At 39.6% G+C, this 19855-nt stretch overlaps 2 protein-coding genes across 2 annotated transcripts; one reads left to right on the forward strand and one right to left on the reverse strand.

The window, feature by feature from the left end:
• On the forward strand, positions 1469-2737 carry LOC18781137. The gene has a single exon (XM_020559896.1). The coding sequence runs from the start codon at positions 1469-1471 to the stop codon at positions 2735-2737; it is 1269 nt and encodes a 422-aa protein (XP_020415485.1).
• Positions 6048-7737, reverse strand: LOC18779766. Its single transcript, XM_020560520.1, has 4 exons — positions 7231-7737; positions 7086-7130; positions 6405-6856; positions 6048-6284 (listed from the first exon to the last, which is right to left on the reverse strand). The coding sequence occupies exons 1-3, from the start codon at positions 7354-7356 to the stop codon at positions 6413-6415; spliced, it is 615 nt and encodes a 204-aa protein (XP_020416109.1). The 5' UTR covers positions 7357-7737; the 3' UTR covers positions 6048-6284; positions 6405-6412.

Genomic DNA, 19855 nt, shown 5'->3' on the forward strand with positions numbered 1-19855 from the left:
TATTTCCGTAATCACCTTGCCAGGCAGTTGGGCAATTCTTCCATTGTCAGTGCATGCAGTCGATGCTACCAATCATTCCTAGAAATCCTCGAGCTTCGTCTTTTTGTAGAAGCCGTTGGAGGTCCCTAGGAGTAGGTCTATGCAGGTAGTCCCTAGTGTACAGAGTTTCAACTGCTTGACAAAATCTTACCAAAGCCTCCAATGTAGTGGACTTCCTCATCCGGGCAATCTCATCCACCTGGTCAGCAGATGCTCTAAACACCAACATTCGTATAACAGCTGTAAGCTTTTGCTCCGGAAGAAGCCCCAAAACCCCAGTAGCATCACACTTTTGAAGAAAGTATGCATCATAATTGCAAATATCATGCATGACTTTATTGAACAAATGAGGTTGCATTCTAAATCGCCTTCGAAAATCAACATCAGAGTACAAAGAAGTTGGGATAAAATAATCTTCCAAAAGATTCTTACCCTGAGAATGCCTATATCTTTCCACATTCCGACGGCGGCCGACTTGGGAACCACGGTAGCGACCTTGGTTCTCTTCATCTTGCAAAGCCACTGCTATGAGAACTTGTTCATCGACATGTCTCTGCAACTCATTGATTTCATCTGCTCTACGGTTTCTCTCATTTGTTTCTCGCTCTTGCCTCTCCAAACATCTCCTAAAATCTTCCATTGAGAATGAATGAAGTATGAATTCTAAACTCTGAGAAATGAAAATATAGAAAGATGTGGTGTGAGAGGTATGAGCTGAGCCTCTAGTTTTATAGAAAATTTTGGCAAGATAGACATGCCACGTGGCTTGATTTGATTGGATGAAAATCTTATCTGAAATTTGAAATTCATCCGAAATTTGAACCCTAATTTGTATGAATTTTGAATTTTGAATTTGGAAATTCATTCGAAATTTGAACCTAAAAATTTATCTGAAATTTGAATTTTGAAATTCATCCGAAATTTGAATCCAAAAATCTTATTCGGAAATTTTATCCGATTATGAATAGTCTTGACACGTAGGAACCCGGAAATCTTATCTGAAAATATTATCCAAATTAATTATTTTCATTAAAAAAATTTGTGAAAAAAACAAAAAAATGAATAGTAATTGCCCTTAGCCATGGCAATGGGTGGAAACACAAAATACTATTTGCAAGGGCAACCACTATTCACGTGAATAGTGGCTGCCCTAGCTCCCCCCTTGCCATGGCTAAGGGCAAATGGGTGGAGTTGCTCTAAAAGTGGTGGCACAAGCTGTGCCTATTTATATGATGAATTGCTTCCTCATCCCTAAATGTCTATGTAACGAAATTCAACAAGTGATGGCTCGCTACTGGTGGGGTGAGCAAGATGGCCAACGAAAAATACACTGGCTCAGCTGGAACAAATTATGCTTGCCCAAACAGGAGGGTGGGCTTGGTTTCCGTAATCTATATGCCTTTAATATGGCGCTCTTGGCCAAACAGTTATGGCGCTTGATTCAAACCCCAAACGCTTTAGTGGCACGCATCTTGAAAGCCCGTTACTTCAAGAATTGCTCTATATTAGAGGCACAAATCGGACACTCCCCCTCCTATATTTGGCAAAGCTTAGCAAAACACGTGTCCTTATTGAACAGGGATCTCGGTGGCGAATCGGGAATGGCCACAGTGTGCGTATATGGGGAGACCAATGGCTCCCTAATTCTGAATCTTTCCAAGTTTCCTCACCACAAGCAGAGGGGTTTGAGGAGGCAAAAGTGAACTATGTTATTAATCCAGTCACTATGCAGTGGAGGGAGGACCTTTTGCATGCTTGGTTCTCGCCCGAGGAAGTGAATTGCATTCGAAACATCCCTTTAAGCTTCAGACACCCACCAGACACCTTGATTTGGCACTTTGAGAGAGGTGGTCAGTACACAGTGCGGAGCAGCCATGAAGTTGCTTGTCGGGTTTTGCTCCAGCAAGACAGGGACGACACCAACACGAATGAAGGACCCATTGTAGCTTTTGAACATGTCTGGAAGAAGATTTGGAAAGCCCGGGTACCACCAAAGGTTCGTATATTCATCTGGCACGCTCTCTTGAATATTTTACCCACCAAGGATAATTTGATTCATCACGTTATCTCTGAATTGGGAGGCTATGTTTTTTGTGGGGCTGATGAAACTGTGGCCCATGTGCTTCTCCGATGCCCCATGACTATTACTTCTTGGTCTTTGTTTCCGGTCTGGGCACACTTTAATACTGATGCCATAGAGGAGTTCAAGATGTGGTTCCAAGGGTTTGCTACAGACCACCCACTTCATGTGCTGGAGAAAGTCATGGTGTGCTTGTGGATGCTATGGTATGAGCGTAATCAAATGGCCTGGGCAGGACGTCAACGGAGTGCAACAGAAATTGTTAGTGGAGCAATGCATTATTTGCAAGAGTTTCAGGAAGTACACCCCCGTCCCAAGACCCATACCTCACGTGCCATAGCAAAATGGGTGCGGCCACCGCCTGGAGCTATTAAAATAAATGTGAATGGAGTGTTTCATGGTGAATCCAGTTTTGGTGGGGTTGGTTTGGTGGTTCGTAATTCTACAGGTGCCATTCTTGCATGCAAGTTGGTTGTGCTAAATGGGATATCAAATCCCATGCATGCCAAGCTGGTTGCATTAAGAGAAGGCTTAATCTATGCTGCCAAGTGGTCCAATCTGGAGTGTCATATAGAAGAGGATTCTCAAGGCGCTTTACACTCAATACAACTGGGCTAAACTGATCTGTCCCATCTTGGTTGCCTAACTGAGGATTGTCAAACACTTTTGGCCAGCCAAGAGCGTGTTTATTTGAGGATTACAGAGAGGAGTGCAAATGGGGTTGCAACACGGTTGGCTCGCTATGCTCTACACTTTCAGGGAGTGGCAGAATGGGTTACTGATCCCCCAGATTTCCTACAAGATGTTTTGTTCATTGATGCAATGTAATTTTCTTGTTGTGTACGTTATCGGCATATGTGGTACTCTTTCCTACCCTGGGGTTTTTCCATTGTGGTTTTCTCTGGGAAGGTTTTAACGAGACCACGCATTACATGCCTTTCATTCCCCCCTTCTAATGGAATGAATTCAACCTTTTCAAAAAGAAATGGGAACGAGCAAAAAGATCGAAAAAAACAAATTGAATACAATAGGAAAATCATATATGAACTTCATTATCCAAACCAACATTGCTTAGATGAATGAGTTTGTCATCTGCCACTGGGTGGTAATTATGTTATTTAGTTGATGACTTTGATGTTATATGATACTTTAACTAAATTCTTAAACATAGTTGCAATTGAAAAGCCCACCTCTAGTCTAGTTATAGAAAAATATTTAATCATCTCTTTTACATTAAGAGTTTAATTAGGGTAAACTTCCCTCAAATTGTACTCGAGTTTCATTTTGATTTTTCAACTATATTTTCTGTCTATTCCATCAAATTTATGTTAATTTTGAAGGTAAATTAATAATGTCATCTTACATAAACAAAAACACACAACTACATAAAAAGAGGTAAAAAAATAATCTCAGAATTTAAGTTTTTTTAGATTACAATCTTTGATAAATAATGGTTTTTTCACAGATGATACAATTGAGTTTCACAAAATTATCACATTTAATTATTTCTGATTTTTGGTGATATGATAATCCTTAACGTTACTCCTTATACATTAAGTTGATCCTTACCGTCAAATTTCGTTAAAAATTCTATTAAAATGCTGATGTGGTTTTTTTTCCTACATAACGTGTCTTTTTTATTTTTTTTCACATGAGAGCATATTCATATCGTATTTAACTGATATGGCGCCAATTAGAAAAACATAATTAAAACTAGAATTCGTTGACATCCCGTTTTGGGATTTGGCTCCTTCCACTCCCCGCCCAAACTTTCCTCATTTCGTACTTTTGCCAGTTTTGGCTCGCACTCTCCTCCGACTGAAGACCCGCCAACTTTTTTTCAACCCTCTCTCATTCTCACACTTTGGCACTTGCCAGATGTGATCTCAAAATTTTGAAAATCCCCCAATTAAAGAGCAAAGCTGCCATGAAATTTTTAACCAAACTCAATTTTCACCAAAAAAATATTATGAAAAATTTAAATTTCACCGAATATTTTGACGTGAAGAAAAACAAACATAAAAAATAAAATTAATAAATAACAAAATAAATTTCAAAGCTCCCTCCAAAATAGAATTAGAACCCATCATCGCCCAAACATTACAAATACCTCACTCCCTCCGCTCTTGCCCCAAACCCATCTCCTCCATCTCTCACACAACAATACCAACTTTCTCAATTCTCAGAAATTTCCTCTGTCCCGAAGTTGTTATCAATGGAGGCCATTGCTTGCCGCGACCACAGCAACAAAGAGAACCTCCCTCCTTCCTCTTCCATGGCAAATCTGACTCCTGAAAATGGGTCTTCTTCCAAGAAATGTAATAAGAAGACGAGATTAAGGAGGAAGCCTCTTGCTGATATAACCAATCTCTACATTTACGGCAATAAATCAAGTTTCGGCCTTTCGGGTCATCTACCAAGCGCAACTCTTCCCTTCTCTTCCTCTTCTTCCTCTGTCTCTGTCTCTGGCTCTGCATCAAATTCTCGGAAAAGAAAATCAACCAAGGAGGATAATACAAATTCTAGTAAAGTCAACAGCTCCAACTCCAAGTCTCTGAGGATGGGTTTCAGATAATTTTTCTTATGTGTTTTCTTCCTTTATTGTTTCTGTAATTTCTAATTGTAATGTTTTGGGGTTGGTTCCTCGTCAATCTCATCGTAGATACAAATTCATACCAATCAAAAAAAGAAAAAGAAATATACAGATTTTGTCTCTTCTAACTCTCTTAGTTTGTGGTTCATTGTAATTTTCAATACAAGAACCATCTTTTATTTATCTGGATATTAGTGTAGAATTGTTCTCAGTTAGAAAAAAATTATAACTTCTTGAGTTAACTACACAAAACCCCCAAATTTGGGGCTGCATTTTAAATTGATACTCGGTAATGAGTTTGTTAGTTTGTCCGTTAAATGATTACGTGACAAAAGTCGGTCTAACTTTTTATGCTTATGTTCATTTTAAGTACGGTAAAAGTAATTAAAAAGAAAATAACAAAAAATATTAAAACTATCCTACACTTGAAACCCACCCACGGCAGCTCAAAATTTGAGTGAAAATAAATAAGAAATTTAAAAAGGAAAAGAAAAAAGAGTCTTATCTTTCACACGAGGAAAGATGTGTAGAAAAAAAAAATAATTTGAACACATTTTCAATTAAATCGTCAAATAACCCAATTGTATAAATCCATTATGACTACACCAAATGAAATGAACAAGTACTTAAATTTTCTTAGGTGTTGAATATAGGGTGTAGAGTTTTTTCAAGTTTAGAAAAGGGATGATCAAAGTCACAATTTTCCAAAGCTTCCAAAACCTAAACCATGAATGTGAATGCTTCTTAAAGCCGGGCATGCTGACTTGTCCCTTGCCTTTATTGGTGACATGAGCATGATCACATTTGATGATGGCCCAAATCAATTATTAAAATAAAATAACATAACATAACATTTGGTTTGGGATTTGGCTCCTTCAATCCGCGCCCAAAGTTTCTATTTTTGTAAACTTTGTCATCTTCCACAGTTGCCACCTCAAAATTTCAGTGAAAAACAAAAGTCAATTGCCAACTCCCTCCTTTCTTGAAAGCAAAATTCAAAACCCCAAAATTTAACCTTAAGAATACAAAGAAGAAGAAGAAGAAAAAACAACCCGAGATTCAAATATCCCTCCAAAATAGAATTAGAATTTAGAACCCAATCGCATGAACATGATAAATACCTCACTCCTTCCCTGCTGCTGCCCCAACTCCCTCAAAGTTTTTATTATTCATGGAGGAGGTCGTTGGTTGCCGTGGCCACAGCAACAAAGAGAACGTGATCCCTCCTTTCTCTGCAAGGGCAAAGCTCACCAACCCGGTTCCCGGAAACGGGTCATCTTTCACGAAATGCGATAAGAAGATGAGATTAAGGAGGAAATTTATAAGCAGCCATGGTAAAAGTTAAGAAAAAAAAGAAGATAAAAATCCCAATTTCCTTATATGCCAGTCATCAACCCAGTACAATTAGATTAATATCAATTCATCTTGAAAATTCGATAATACTACTTTCGAAACACAAATCTACCACTGCCTGAACAGAATGTACAGAAACACCCCTTGCCTTCTCCGAATATCACAGATCTACCACTGCGAGCACCAACCGCGTGTCAAACTCCCGCCGAGACGAAAATGCTTTCGGTGTTGCGAAACAAAAACAGAAACCAAATTTCAGACACACAACGAAAAAACAATAAACAATAAATTTTTTAAAAAAAATGCACACACAAAGCGTGAGTCGTGACTATTCATTACCTGTGACGTCAGCACGCTTCGTACGAAACGCAGGCCAAAGCAGTAGAATTGGCGCCACCGCCGCAACTCGGCGACCTCTGCCTCTTTCTCTCCTGCACCGACTCCTTCGCCGGATGAGTGGTCTCAGAAGCCCCAGAGGACAAGGAAGCACCGTCCAGAGCGGAAACTACGCCGTAGGCTACCGAATTCAGGGGTAAGGGCGACGATTGCTGATGCTTGTTGTGCTTGGCGACGTCGGAGCAGGGGCTTGTAAGAGGAGGAGAGCAGTGGGCGTGTTTCGATGAGCTTAGGGTTTCAATGGAGGTGACGCAGCACTCTTTCCAGTTGAGCACGTCGAGGGCGGCGATGACGTCCTCTGGCGCCGTGATTACAAACGGCGAGATGCCGTCTTTGAGCGTAGAGCGAGCCGGCTGGACCAGGGACATTGAGCTCACGGCGTCGATCAGACGTTGCTAGAAAGTTGAAGAAAAGGGAAAAGCAGAGGAAAATGTGATGGATTAGCGTTTTCGAGAAAGTGCGAGAAAAATCGAGGAAGATATAAGCAAATTTTAACGAAATAAGAAACAACAAACTAAGCTAGAGAAGAAATGGAAATCATCATGATATGTAATCAATGAACATTTCATCAAAAAAAATTTCTCTGGAACCAAACAGAAGCTAAGAATGAATGAATTTTCTCACCTTGTTGAGTCCGTGGATTTTCCTGTACCCGTGCATGCCGAGGATCTGCAAAACCGAAATTCCGAGACGAAGAAGAAATCAATATTCCATTTAAAAATCAAAGTAAAAGATGTAACTAAATTAGATGATGAAGAAGAAGAAGAACCTGATTGAGATCTGATGCGGTGAGATGGAGGTTGGAGTGAGACTGAGTGAGAAGAAGGTAATCTTCCAGAGACATCTTGTGGTTGGGGCCTCTCGTTTTCACTTTGCTCACACTCACCATCGCCATTTTCGCTCTGCTTTCTCTTTTGCGTTTATCTCTGCTCTTTTAATTTTATCACCTATACTAATCCTTTTAAATATGCGACCTATTTCATCGATTTTTTTTTTCTTTTTTTCTGTTCTTTTCCTTTTTTCTTTTTCTTTTTTATTATTATTTTTTATTTTTAAGATGAGCTGTGAAATATGATTATTAGTGTAGCAATTTTCTGAAATAATTCTCAGTAAACTATGTGAGCTCAAATCCACTTGAAAAAGACCTACCTTTTATCAGTCGCTTTTTTGAATTTCTTTTCAAGTTGAATACGACCAATTTTGGTTCGTTATAAATTGTTTTTAGGCCCAATTTTGAAGTTTTTTTTATGTAAAAAAAAATATATAGAAGTGTAACTTCGTCAATTTTTTATTTGTTTTTTTACTAATCTAAAAAAAACAGGGAAGAAGAGAGGAGAGGAGAAAAGAGGAGGGGTTATGATGTTTCTTTCTCTTCTCCATTCTATTAAGATTTTTCTATGGAACTCACATAAAGATACTAAAGCTAGAGTTTTTTTTTTTTGGACTCCAACAATTAGGTCCAATTTTGAAATTAAAACTTAACATTATGTTCAAAAAATCACATGGATGCATTTCCAATTAAATTGCATCATTGTTATACAAAACTTAGAAACAAACCAATGTTGACGCCCGTCTAATTTTCTCTCTCCCAACTTTTCGATGAGAGTCTTTTCGGCTGAGAAGGAAGATGTGGAGGAAGTGGTCTGTTCTTTTGATAAGGTGTTGTCGTTAACTAACGAAGAACAAGTTGACCTTCAAATTGAACCAGATGATACGAAAATGATGAGTGAGCGACTCCACCTCTATTTGGTAGGGACGGTACTTACTGATCAAGGTTTCAACTGTGAGGCTTTCAAACAAACCATGATGAGGGCTTGGGGTACGATGTGAGAGATGGGTGTGTGAAGGACCTGCGAGATAATCTTTTCTTATTCACGTTCACTACTATGCGTGATAATGAGATGGTGATACAAGGGGGACCTTGGAATTTTGATAAAAACCTAGTCTTACTAGAAACACCAGATGGTAATAGAGCCCTGAACAGAATGGTTCTTCAGAATGCTGATTTTTGGGTTCAAGTGCACAATCTGCCATTAAATAGAATGACTGCTATGACAAGGCGCCAGATTGGGAATAGGTTGGGTCAATGCATTGATGTGATGGAGGGAGCAGACGGTGAATGTTTGGGTAGGTATTTGCGTATTAGGGTCCGGTTGGATGTGACCAAACCTCTTCGTAGAGTGATGAAGCTGTGATTTGACCACTCTTTAGAGGCAGTGATTGAGTTCAAATATGAACAGCTACCTGATTTTTGTTATGCTTGTGGGAGGATTGGCCATGTAGTCAAGGAGTGCAAATTTGTGAGCGCCTTAGAGAAGGAAGCAAAAGAAAAGCCTTATGGTTCCTAGTTACATTCGAAGTTTGAGGTGGGGAGGAGGGGAACTATTAGTCCAAGGAAGCAGGAGGAAGAGAGGACTAGTCAACGATCTTTTAGGAAATAAGAAGGAGACTGTCCAGGAGTGGGTGGAGATAAGTGGTCTAAAGGCAGGCCACATGGGAATTATCTTCAAGATAAGGAACATGGTACTGGTGGTTTAATTACAATTGAGGATGATTTAGATGACAATGCATCTTTGGCAAACAGATCGAAGAGTAAAAGGGGGGTGGTGAAGGGGGGAGAAAATTCACAATCAGTGAAGGGGAATTCATTGGCTGACAAATTTGCGGAGCCTGCTCGCCGCCGGAAGTTTAAAGAAGAAGAAATTCAACGAGCGTTGAGAGAGGCAGCTTGGGAGACAGCACAAGCAGTAGCTACTAATGCACCATCTACCAAGCCTAACATTCTGAGTGATCCGAAAAATAGAAGGGGAGGTGATATGAAAAGTAAGGGAGATGGAGCTGTGTTTATAAATCAGATAGACACTCAAAAAGTGGAGTCGGGTCCCATTCGAAAAACAATGTTAAGACAGTGACAGATTATTTTCATAAAATATTGGGCAGCTTAAAAAATAATGAGGACACTATTGTAAAAGGAGGAGCACATGCTGATGCAGAGTAGGAATTAAAAAGTGTACTTGAGAAAGTGGAATTAGCAGAAATGGAAAATAAAGAGGAACAACCTGCACTTATGCAAATTGACAATGCCAGTAGCTCTGAAACAAGAGGAGACGCATTGGTTAAAGTAGGTAGAGGGAGATGGAAGCGCACGGCACGACTGGTGAAACCGATTTGAGAAAATACAGGTCGTGGGCTTGATAACAATGTGGGAAAGGAGGAAGGAAAAAGAAAATGTGAGGAAACAACTCTTACAGATACATTTGTAACTAAAAAAAAGTGAAGATAGAGAAAGAGGCAAGAATTGCTGAGATTGAACACGTGGTGGGACTAGAGGGACTGGCCCACCATGAACAATAAGAATTTTAAGTTAGAACGTCCAGGGTTTTGGGACCCCTAGGACGTTCCATTCTCTTAAGCATATTTTGAGGGAGAAAAAACCCGAGTTGGTGTTTCTTATGGAAACACGAATGCCGAAAGCTCAAATGGAGAAAAGAAGATTGCAATGTGGTATGCCAGGGGGAATTTCTGTGGGAAAAGTAGGGTTGGGGGGAGGTTTATTATTGATGTGGACAACTGGTTGGGAGGTGAATTTGTTGTCATACTCGACAGTCATATACATGTATGAGTTAAAACCCCGGATAATTATTGATTCTGTTTGACGAGTTTTTATGGGAATCCAGAAACCCAAAATTGAAGATTTTCTTGGGAATTACTTCGACGTCTCTCACAATCAGTGTATGGACCTTGGCTAATCATCGGAGACTTTAATGAAATCTTGATGGCTTCAGAGAAAAAAGGTATGAGAGACTGCCCAGCATGTCAAATGAACTCTTTTCGCCAAGCCTTGGCGGATTGTGACTTGTGTAGTGTCCCATACCAAGTATATCCTTTCACTTGGGCTAGAACATACCCGAGTGGGGATATGGTGGAGGAAATGTTGGATAGGTGTGTGGTTAATTGGAGAATTAGTGCAGATTATGGTCACATTCTGACATATCATTTAGTAGCACCGGGGTCAGATCACTATCCGATACTTGGTGAATTATTGAATGAAACCCCCACCATGGAGGCAAAGAAAAAAAAGAAGATTTCATTTTAAACAAATGTGGACACTTGAGAAAGGCGGTGAAGATATTATTCGTGAGGCTTGGGATTCAACTGATGTTATGGGAGGCGTGAAGGAGGGAATTAAGAATTATGCAAGGAAATTGGCAAAATGGAATAAATTAACCTTTGGGCATGTGCAAAAGCAGCTTGTTGTTGCCCATAAGGAACTAGAGGTTTTACAAGGGAGAATGGGACAAGATCAAATGTTACAAAAGAAAAAAGTAGAAAGGAGCATTGTTGTCTTACTCGAGAAAGAGGAGGTAATGTGGAGGCAGCGTTCCAGGGTTGCTTAATTAAAGGAAGGGGACAAAAACACCAAGTTTTTTTCATGAAAGAGCCAACACAAGGGAACGGAAAAATACAACAAAAGGGTTGTATGACGAAGATCATTTCTAGCAAACAGATAAGCAAGTTATTGGTTTGATGTTCTGCAATTTTTTCAATCATTTATTTTCTACTTCAGGTAGCAGGGATATGGAGAGAGTCTTAGAGATGATTGAGCCATAGGTGACACACCAGATGAATTACCAATTACTCCAACCTTTTACTAGAACAGATGTGGAGACTAAATTGTTTTACATGTATCCTATGAAGGCACCGGGGCATGATGGAATGCCGGCTCTTCTATCAATGCTACTGGCACATTGTAGGGGACGAGGTATCGCACAAGTGCTTGCAGATATTGAATGGAGAAAGCAGTGTCCAAGAATTTAATCATACTCTAATCTCCTTAATTCCTAAGGTGTAGACACCGTATAGAGTGACTGATTTTTGACCAATAAGTCTATGTACAGTGATTTACAAAATTATTGCAAAAGCTTTTGCCAATATGCTCAAGTGCTTATTGCCTTCCGTTATCTCCAAGTCACAAAGTGCATTTGTACCCCAACATCTAATTCTTGATAATGTGATGGTAGCATTTGAGACAATGCATTTTATGAAAAGCTTGAAGAAGGGGCAACAAACGAAGATGGCCATTAATGTTGAGATTGGGATTTGCTTCAGAGTGGGTGAAACGGATAATGGACTGCTTAACAACAGTTACTTTTTCGGTGCTTTGGAATGGTAATCCATTCAGGCATGTCGTTCCTCGGAGAGGGTTGAGACAAGGGTGTCCCCTCTCACCATACTTATTTTTAATGTGTGCTGAAGGCTTTTTAAGGCTGTTGCGGAATGTTGAAAGGATAAGGAGTTTGCGTGGGATTCAAATTGCTCATGGAGCTCCTCTAGTCAACCATTTATTCTTTGCTGACGATAGTATTCTCTTTCTTGATGCAACTAAAGAGTCATGTGAAGCAGTGAAGAATATATTTCAAGTGTGTGAGGAGACTTCTGGACAAAAGATCAATTTCACAAAGTCAGCTTTAAGTTTGAGCCCAAATGCTACTGCTGTTGAAAAACAAATAGTTTTGGATTTACTAGAAATTCTGTCGGTGTCTTGCCATGAAAAATATTTAGGTTTGCCTATGGTGATGGGCAGGGGAAGGAAGCAGATTTTCGGGACTGTCAAAGATCAAATCGGAAAATGAATTAGTGGGTGGAAGGAAAAGCTCCTATCTAGAGCTGGTAAAGAGATCATGATTAAAGCTGTGTTACAGGCTATGCCCACCTACTCGATGAGCTGCTTTCGAATGCCGAAGGGGATGTGTAAGGAACTTCATGGTTTGATGGCCAAATTTTGGTGGTCTAAAAGTAAGAATATGCGAGGTATTCATTGAACTAAATGGGAGAAATTATGTGTGAGCAAGCAGATTGGAGGATTGGGATTTAGGGACCTTGAGGCTTTTAATCAAGCTCTCCTTGCAAAACAAAGTTGGAGATTATTTTTTAATTGTAATTCCTTGGCAGCGAGAATTTTCAAGGCCCGATATTTCCCGCATTGTAATTTTCTAGATGCTGGATTGGGGTATCGACCCTCACTTATTTGGAGTTCGTTGATATGGGGGAAGGATTTGTTGAAGGCGGGTTTGCGGTGGAGAGTTGGAAATGGTGAAGATATACATGTTTATCAGGATCGGTGGGTGCCTTTACCAATGAATTTCAAGATTATCTCATCGTCACAATTTGATACTTCTATGAAAGTATGTGAGTTGTTTGATGCAGCCAGACAATGGGATGAAGAGCTACTAAAAGCTAATTTTTGGGAACATGAAGTGAAGGCTGTCCTCCAAATCCCATTGGCTTCAATTCATAGAGAGGATAAATGAATTTGGTACTATGATCGAAACGGCAAATACTCAGTCAGAAGTGGTTATATGGTTGCATGCATGAAGAAGCAGAGGGAAAATGGCATGGAAGGGCCCTCGACACAAGATGGTACATTGTTATGGAAAAAACTGTGGAGTTTGCAGTGCCTAATAAAATCAAATTTTTTCTATGGAGATGTATTTGGGGGGTTTTGCCTAGCAGACAAAATCTTCACCATAGGAAGATCTCGAATTCTCCAATATGTCCACATTGTGGGACGAAAGTGGAGTCAGTTATTCATGCAATATGGGCCTGTAATGAAGTGAAAGAAATATGGTCTTTATCACACTAGAGTGCAAATCGACATGAGTGGAGAATTACATCTTTCAAGGAACTTTGGCAAGCTGTGATTGTGGTCTCAAGTAAAGAAGAGGTGGATCTTTTTGCTTTTTTGTGCTTGGATATTTGGAATGACAGAAACAATCTGTTGTTTCAAGGATGAAATCTTGAGAGTGTATCAGTGTTTAATAAAGCTTTGGCTTATCAGACGGAGTTCTACTCTGTAAATCTTGCCCATACACGCTCCCATAGTAGGCAAGAGCCCAATCAGAGTTCTGTTAATTGGCATGCCCCATTGGATGGTCAGTACAAAATTAATGTTGATGAGGCAGCCAAACTTGCTGGGTTTAATGCGGGGAGTTAGAGTAATGATTTGCAATGGAAATAGGGAGTTTATGGCTGCTTTTTCTCGACAAGTGGTGGGGCATTTTAGTGCACAAGCTATGGAACTAACTGCTGCAAAGGAAGGTCTTCAGTTCGCATATGATCTTGGCTTTCATGACATTGTGCTAGAAATGGATGTGCAGGGGGCGGTAGATAGAATCAATTCTAATAAAGAGTGTTTTGAAGCTGAAGGGAATCTAGTGGAAGATGTCAAGGAGATGCAGGGGTGGTTTAGATCTTTCTCGTGTATCTGGCAACGACGAGATGGTAACAAAGCTGCCCATGAGCTAGCTCAATATGGCACTAGGAACGCTGGTTTTTTCACATGGATTGAGGAGGAGCCATTATGGCTAACTCCTTTTCTTTCTGTAGATCTAGAAGCTAATGGCTAATCTTTGTGTTTGATGGCAAGTGGGAGGTGCTTTTTTTCCTTTGGCGGATTTTCCTCTGTTTTGTGGGGGTTTTTTATGCTAAAGGTTTTTTTACAGAGGCCAAAGCTTGCACATCTTTTTGTTTTCTTCTCAGTGTATAATGCTATTTGGTTATTCAATGAAATTCCTTTTATAAAAAAATTATAAAAAAATGAAGAAGAAACAAACCAATGTTCCGATTCCTCCCCCCATGAGTGGAGAATTACATCTTTCAAGGAACTTTGGCAAGCTGTGATTGTGGTCTCAAGTAAAGAAGAGGTGGATCTTTTTGCTTTTTTGTGCTTGGATATTTGGAATGACAGAAACAATCTGTTGTTTCAAGGACGAAATCTTGAGAGTGTATTAGTGTTTAATAAAGCTTTGGCTTATCAGACGGAGTTCTACTCTGTAAATCTTGCCCATACACGCTCCCATAGTAGGCAAGAGCCCAATCAGAGTTCTGTTAATTGGCATGCCCCATTGGATGGTCAGTACAAAATTAATGTTGATGGGGCAGCCAAACTTGCTGGGTTTAATGCGGGGAGTTGGAGCAGTGATTCGCAATGGAAATAGGGAGTTTATGGCTGCTTTTTCTCGACAAGTGGTGGGGCATTTTAGTGCACAAGCTATGGAACTAACTGCTGCAAAGGAAGGTCTTCAGTTCGCATATGATCTTGGCTTTCATGACATTGTGCTAGAAATGGATGCGCAGGGGGCGGTAGATAGAATCAATTCTAATGAAGAGTGTTTTGAAGCTGAAGGGAATCTAGTGGAAGATGTCAAGGAGATGCAGGGGTGGTTTAGATCTTTCTCGTGTATCTGGCAATGACGAGATGGTAACAAAGCTGCCCATGAGCTAGCTCAATATGGCGCTAGGAATGCTGGTTTTTTCACATGGATTGAGGAGGAGCCATTATGGCCAACTCCTTTTCTTTCTGTAGATCTAGAAGCTAATGGCTGATCTTTATGTTTGATGGCAAGTGGGAGGTGCTTTTTTTCCTTTGGTGGATTTTCCTCCTGTTTTGTGGGGGTTTTTTATTCTAAAGGTTTTTTTACAGAGGCCAAAGCTTGCACATCTTTTTGTTTTCTTCTTAGTGTATAATGCTATTTGGTTATTCAATAAAATTCCTTTCATAAAAAAATTTTAAAAAAAAAAGAAACAAACCAATGTTCCGATTCCTCCCCCCACAAAGCCCATATCTGCTTGCTCTGATTTCCTCCATGTCAACAATTTGAACAGATTTTACGACACTTGAAAAAGTAAAACAACGATTTGTGGGGAGGATGTTGGAAATATGCTCTAAAATCAAACATTTGATGTAACTTTATGAATATTTTATTATATTTTACGATAAATCAAAATGGGCAGTTACGTTGATTTAGGTAATAGTCTCATTAATGGTTATCTACCAAAACGACAAGTCCATGGGGAGGGAGATGCAGAAAGCGATATAAAGAAGTTAGGCCACGAGCCATTTCCCTATAACTCACACCCTGAAAAGTTCATGGTCATAGGATTGTCAACTAGGTATTGACAATCCGCAAAGACTAGCATACAGTGTATCTGCTCAATTGAAAAGATGACTTATCTCAAGTCATTTATGTAGAAACACTAAGATAAGTGTATGGGTGTTCACTAGAGAGTGAATTCACTGAACGCGATCAACCGAGGGATCTTGTATCAAAGTTTTACCTACATGTCAAACAAGATCTCCATAGTTGCAATAATGTAAATTAGTCATCGACCTGATGCACCATAGTTGTCTCATGGAAGCGTTGTGAGCCTTCGATCATACTAAAGCATCGCGTTCCCGGGGCATGGCCATAATGTATGGTGGGGGTTTGTGATCAATTCATGGTGGCAAGTGAGTGTACAACAAGGAATCTCTATTTTAAGTATAGAGAGAGAATGTTATGACGATATGATTCAGGAGACTTCGGCTGAAACACTAGGTATGATTGAAAATAGTAATTCCAATCAAGGTCTAAAATATCGAGGGTTGAAGAAATATCGGGGGTCCAAAAACATGAAAATATCGAAAAATTATCAATATTGTTAAAAATTGAATAAAAACTACGGAAATTATAAGAAAAACTTGAAAATTTTGATTGAAACTTTAGAGGATATTTATTTAGTCAATTATCTATTATTTTAACGCACAAAATTGGAAGGGAATGCATTGCATGGTGGTTTTGACTGATTTAAGTTGATTATATAGCTAGCTGACAAACACTATGAGTATAGAAAATATGTAGTAATTAATGAAAGAATATTAAACAAACCATAATAATTTACTACAATATTTTACACTTAACACATTACATGGTAAGATACATTGAGTGACTTAGTACCACACAGAGTTCTTATGAGGCTCAAAATTTTCACTGTCTTCATCATCTTTAGATATATGTAGAGTACGTGTACTGTTAAAAGTAGTATTCAAATGATAAATCCCCAAAATAGTTTTGCATGTAATTGTTAACATGCCACCCATATGGATTCAAGATTGTTTGACGTTACCTATAAGAAAAATCATTTAAAGATTGGGTCTTGGATTCTTTCCATGAGCCGCTCGATCCCATCCCAAAAGGCACAGGATATGAAGGGTAGGGAAAGTGTTGGTTTTGTGTATAACAAAGTCATTAGTAATGTGGTGGATAAGGTGTTGAAGGAAGAACGGAAGTGGCACGAGTTTGAATCCCCATGTGCGCGTATAAGCCTTTTCATTATTTTTTCTATTCCATGTTCATATCGCGATATATTCACCAAATGTTGATGATAATTAAAGGATATTATCGGCACCAAAATTTTCCCGAAATTATTGATATTTATACGATAAGTACACAGATATGTTAAAAAATATCTCTCTCCCCAAAAAAACGATAATATCCCCGATATTTCAGTCCTTAATCCCAATCATACTTGTATGAGTCATATAAGCTTGGATTTCTGTAATGACCCAAACCTAAAATTCATATTTAATTAGTAATTTATTATGCGGAAAGACAATTTTGCCCTTGGACTAAATTATGAACTTAAAGTTGACTTTTTGACCGAAAAGGAATTTGACAATTTCACATACACCGTTGCGTAGAGCACGACGAAATGAGTTCGTAGACACGAAGTGAGCTCGAATCGGAGCTTTAACGAAGAAAATACGATTAAAATATCACGAGGGGCAAAATGGTAAATTGGAAAATCAGATTTTATAAAACCTCTCTCTCTCTCTCTCTCTCTCTCTCTCTCTCTCTCTCTCTCTCCCCCTCCCTCCCTCCTGTCGCAAACCCCCCTCCCCGACAGTTTTTTTTGTTCGATCACCGTCGCCGCCACAGAGCACCGTCGGCGACGAGACCGGTCTCGTTTGAACCGCCGCCAATTCCTCTTCCCTTTCCGACCAATCTCCGCCCGCGGAACTGCCGGCGCTGGCCGAAAATTGAAGAAAACCGATCGGTGTTGACAGAAATTCAACCCGTTCGTTCTCCTCCAAATTTGTCGAGTAAGGTATGGATTTCTACCAATTTTCCATGCTCTAGCTGATGGTTGGATAGGTTTGCATTGATTTTCACCGTAGCTAGCTCAGTTTTCAAATTGGAATTCGGCCGACTTTCAACCTCCATGTTCGGCCACTTCCGGTCAGTTTTTGGGGTTGGTCCAAGAACAAAAGTGGTTCCAAATATGGTGTCATACCTAGGATAGGAGTTTGGAACCTTGGTTTTGCGATTTTCCGGCGATGCATTATCGCTTTGGACACCCATCGCTGCCAGCGCTTGCGGCGGCGCGTGGCCGAGTGTGGTGCTGTGACACTGTGTTCTGATGCGATCCTTAAGTCGTCACGAGCGCATAGGAATTCACGGATCTCAATTTGGATACCGTTTGAGCCTCGAACGGATTTTCCATATTGTGCGATTATCGGAGTCAATACTGTTGAGCCGTTGGATCGTAATCAATTTTAGATATGTTATTCTAGATAATTTTAGAAACGTGTAGGATTCAACGGATTGTGAATCGGAGCCCCGAATACTCCGAAAACACGAACCCTAGGGTGAGAGTTTAGAAATGATGCGATTACAGGATTGTGATCAATCCGACCGTCCGATCGACACCAATACCCTCCGGACATGTGTCCTAAATATATTTGACCTTCTAGCGGCATCCGGATCATATTGTGAGGTCATGGACCCGTGAGGTTCCGGATTGACTTTTTGGACTTTAGCGCTATTTGAGTCCCAAGATACCGCTAAACTACCCCACGTGGAAGGAAAGCTTTTATGGGCATAGGGATCACTTTAAATTGATGCACGTACTTTTAGGAGCCGGGGTAGGGTTTTTAATTTAATACTATATTGTATTAATAGAATAGTATGGTCATTGAATCAGGCATCCGGGCACCAGTTGACCCGCAGGAGGGACCTTCAAGAGGTCCAGCGAGCTCAGACTATCAGTGAGTGGACTCTTTGTTTTAATAAATGAATTTAAGCAGTTCAGTTTCAGTTATCAGCTGTTTTATTCTGTAAAATATTTTATGTTGCATGCTGCCGAGTAAAATTTCCTTTAAAGCTTATAGGAACAGATATTCTCGTTACTTATCAGATAATGGCAGCAGAATTTGAAATGTTACAAAAAGTTAATTATTCAACAGTTTTGCTTTAGAAACTTTATATTTTCTTCAATCACCTTGTACCCAGTTATTAAATGTTGCCTTTGGATTATATTTGTTGCCTTCGGTTTGGTCAGCATGCTTGACAGTTGCCCCACTAGTTCCTTGATACTCGAACTCGTGTGGAGCGAGTAATGCGGATAAAGGTGGACTGCGGTCCCCTGAATCCTGCGAGTTGCGGCTCAGACTGACCTCGTGTCACTGAGACCTGCGAGTATATGTCACCTATGGTGATGCAAGGAATTGACGGATATAAGGAATTGACGAAAATAAGGGTACACCTAGGTGATAGTTTAAACTGTTTTCAAATGTATATTATATACATGCATTGATTTCAGAAATAAAGAAACTAAGCTAGATTGTATAACTGTTTTTACAGTGGGGTTAGTATGTTCTTATACTATTTTCTCAACTTTGTTTTTGGGTCCACTCACCCTTATTGTTGTTTTGCGCCCCCAGGCAGTAGACGTGCACAGGAATCCACCACCGAGCCACTTCCCATCTTCCGTGTCTCTCTTCTGATGTAGGATTTTGTTTTGTAAACAGATTCACTCTTTTGTAAATTTAGTAGTCGCTCTGATATTTTGCCCTAGACTGAGATTTGAACTATTGGAATGTATATATACATATGCTGGCAGTTGGTTGTATATATATATATACTTGTTTTGACAGGTGTAAATGTTTTGGTATTGAGCCAGTTACAAGGGAAACTCTGCCGATTTTTCGGTAGAAGTTCACCTTATCATTTTTCTCGTGTTTTGTATAGAAGGGCAAATAAGTTATTTGTGCCCGACATTTGCCAGGTGTCAGACACGCACCGGGTCTGACTCGGATTCCAAAGTGGAATTTGGATCGGGTCCTGTCATTTCACATTAGGGGCTTAACATGTTTTATGTGCCCTAATGATTTGATTAAGAGCACTGAGTTAGAGAAAGACCGTATTACATTATAATTTCAACTGAATAGGTTCTCCACCTCATTCTATATTGGCTTAGGTAACCGTGAAATGTTGTTAGACATCATTCACACTTTGTGGAAGCCTTGAAGATATGCCATAACTGGATCTTCATAATAAGGAGAATTAAAAAGGGTTTTAATTCACAATCGATTCAGGAAGAGTCCAAATCACCCACTTCCTCCTCGATTAGAACCTAATGGATCGCACACACATAAAGCCGAGCGATGAAAATTAATTAAGAGATTATGATTAAGGATTAATTAGTTAATAGAAATTAATTGATTAATTAAGGCTCGAAAATTGTATTAAAATTATTTGGCGTTCAATGTCAATTGGGCTTGTAAAACGAGTTGT

This window comes from Prunus persica, chromosome G3, assembly GCF_000346465.2.
Source record: "Prunus persica cultivar Lovell chromosome G3, Prunus_persica_NCBIv2, whole genome shotgun sequence".
Classification (NCBI taxonomy): Eukaryota; Viridiplantae; Streptophyta; class Magnoliopsida; order Rosales; family Rosaceae; genus Prunus; species Prunus persica.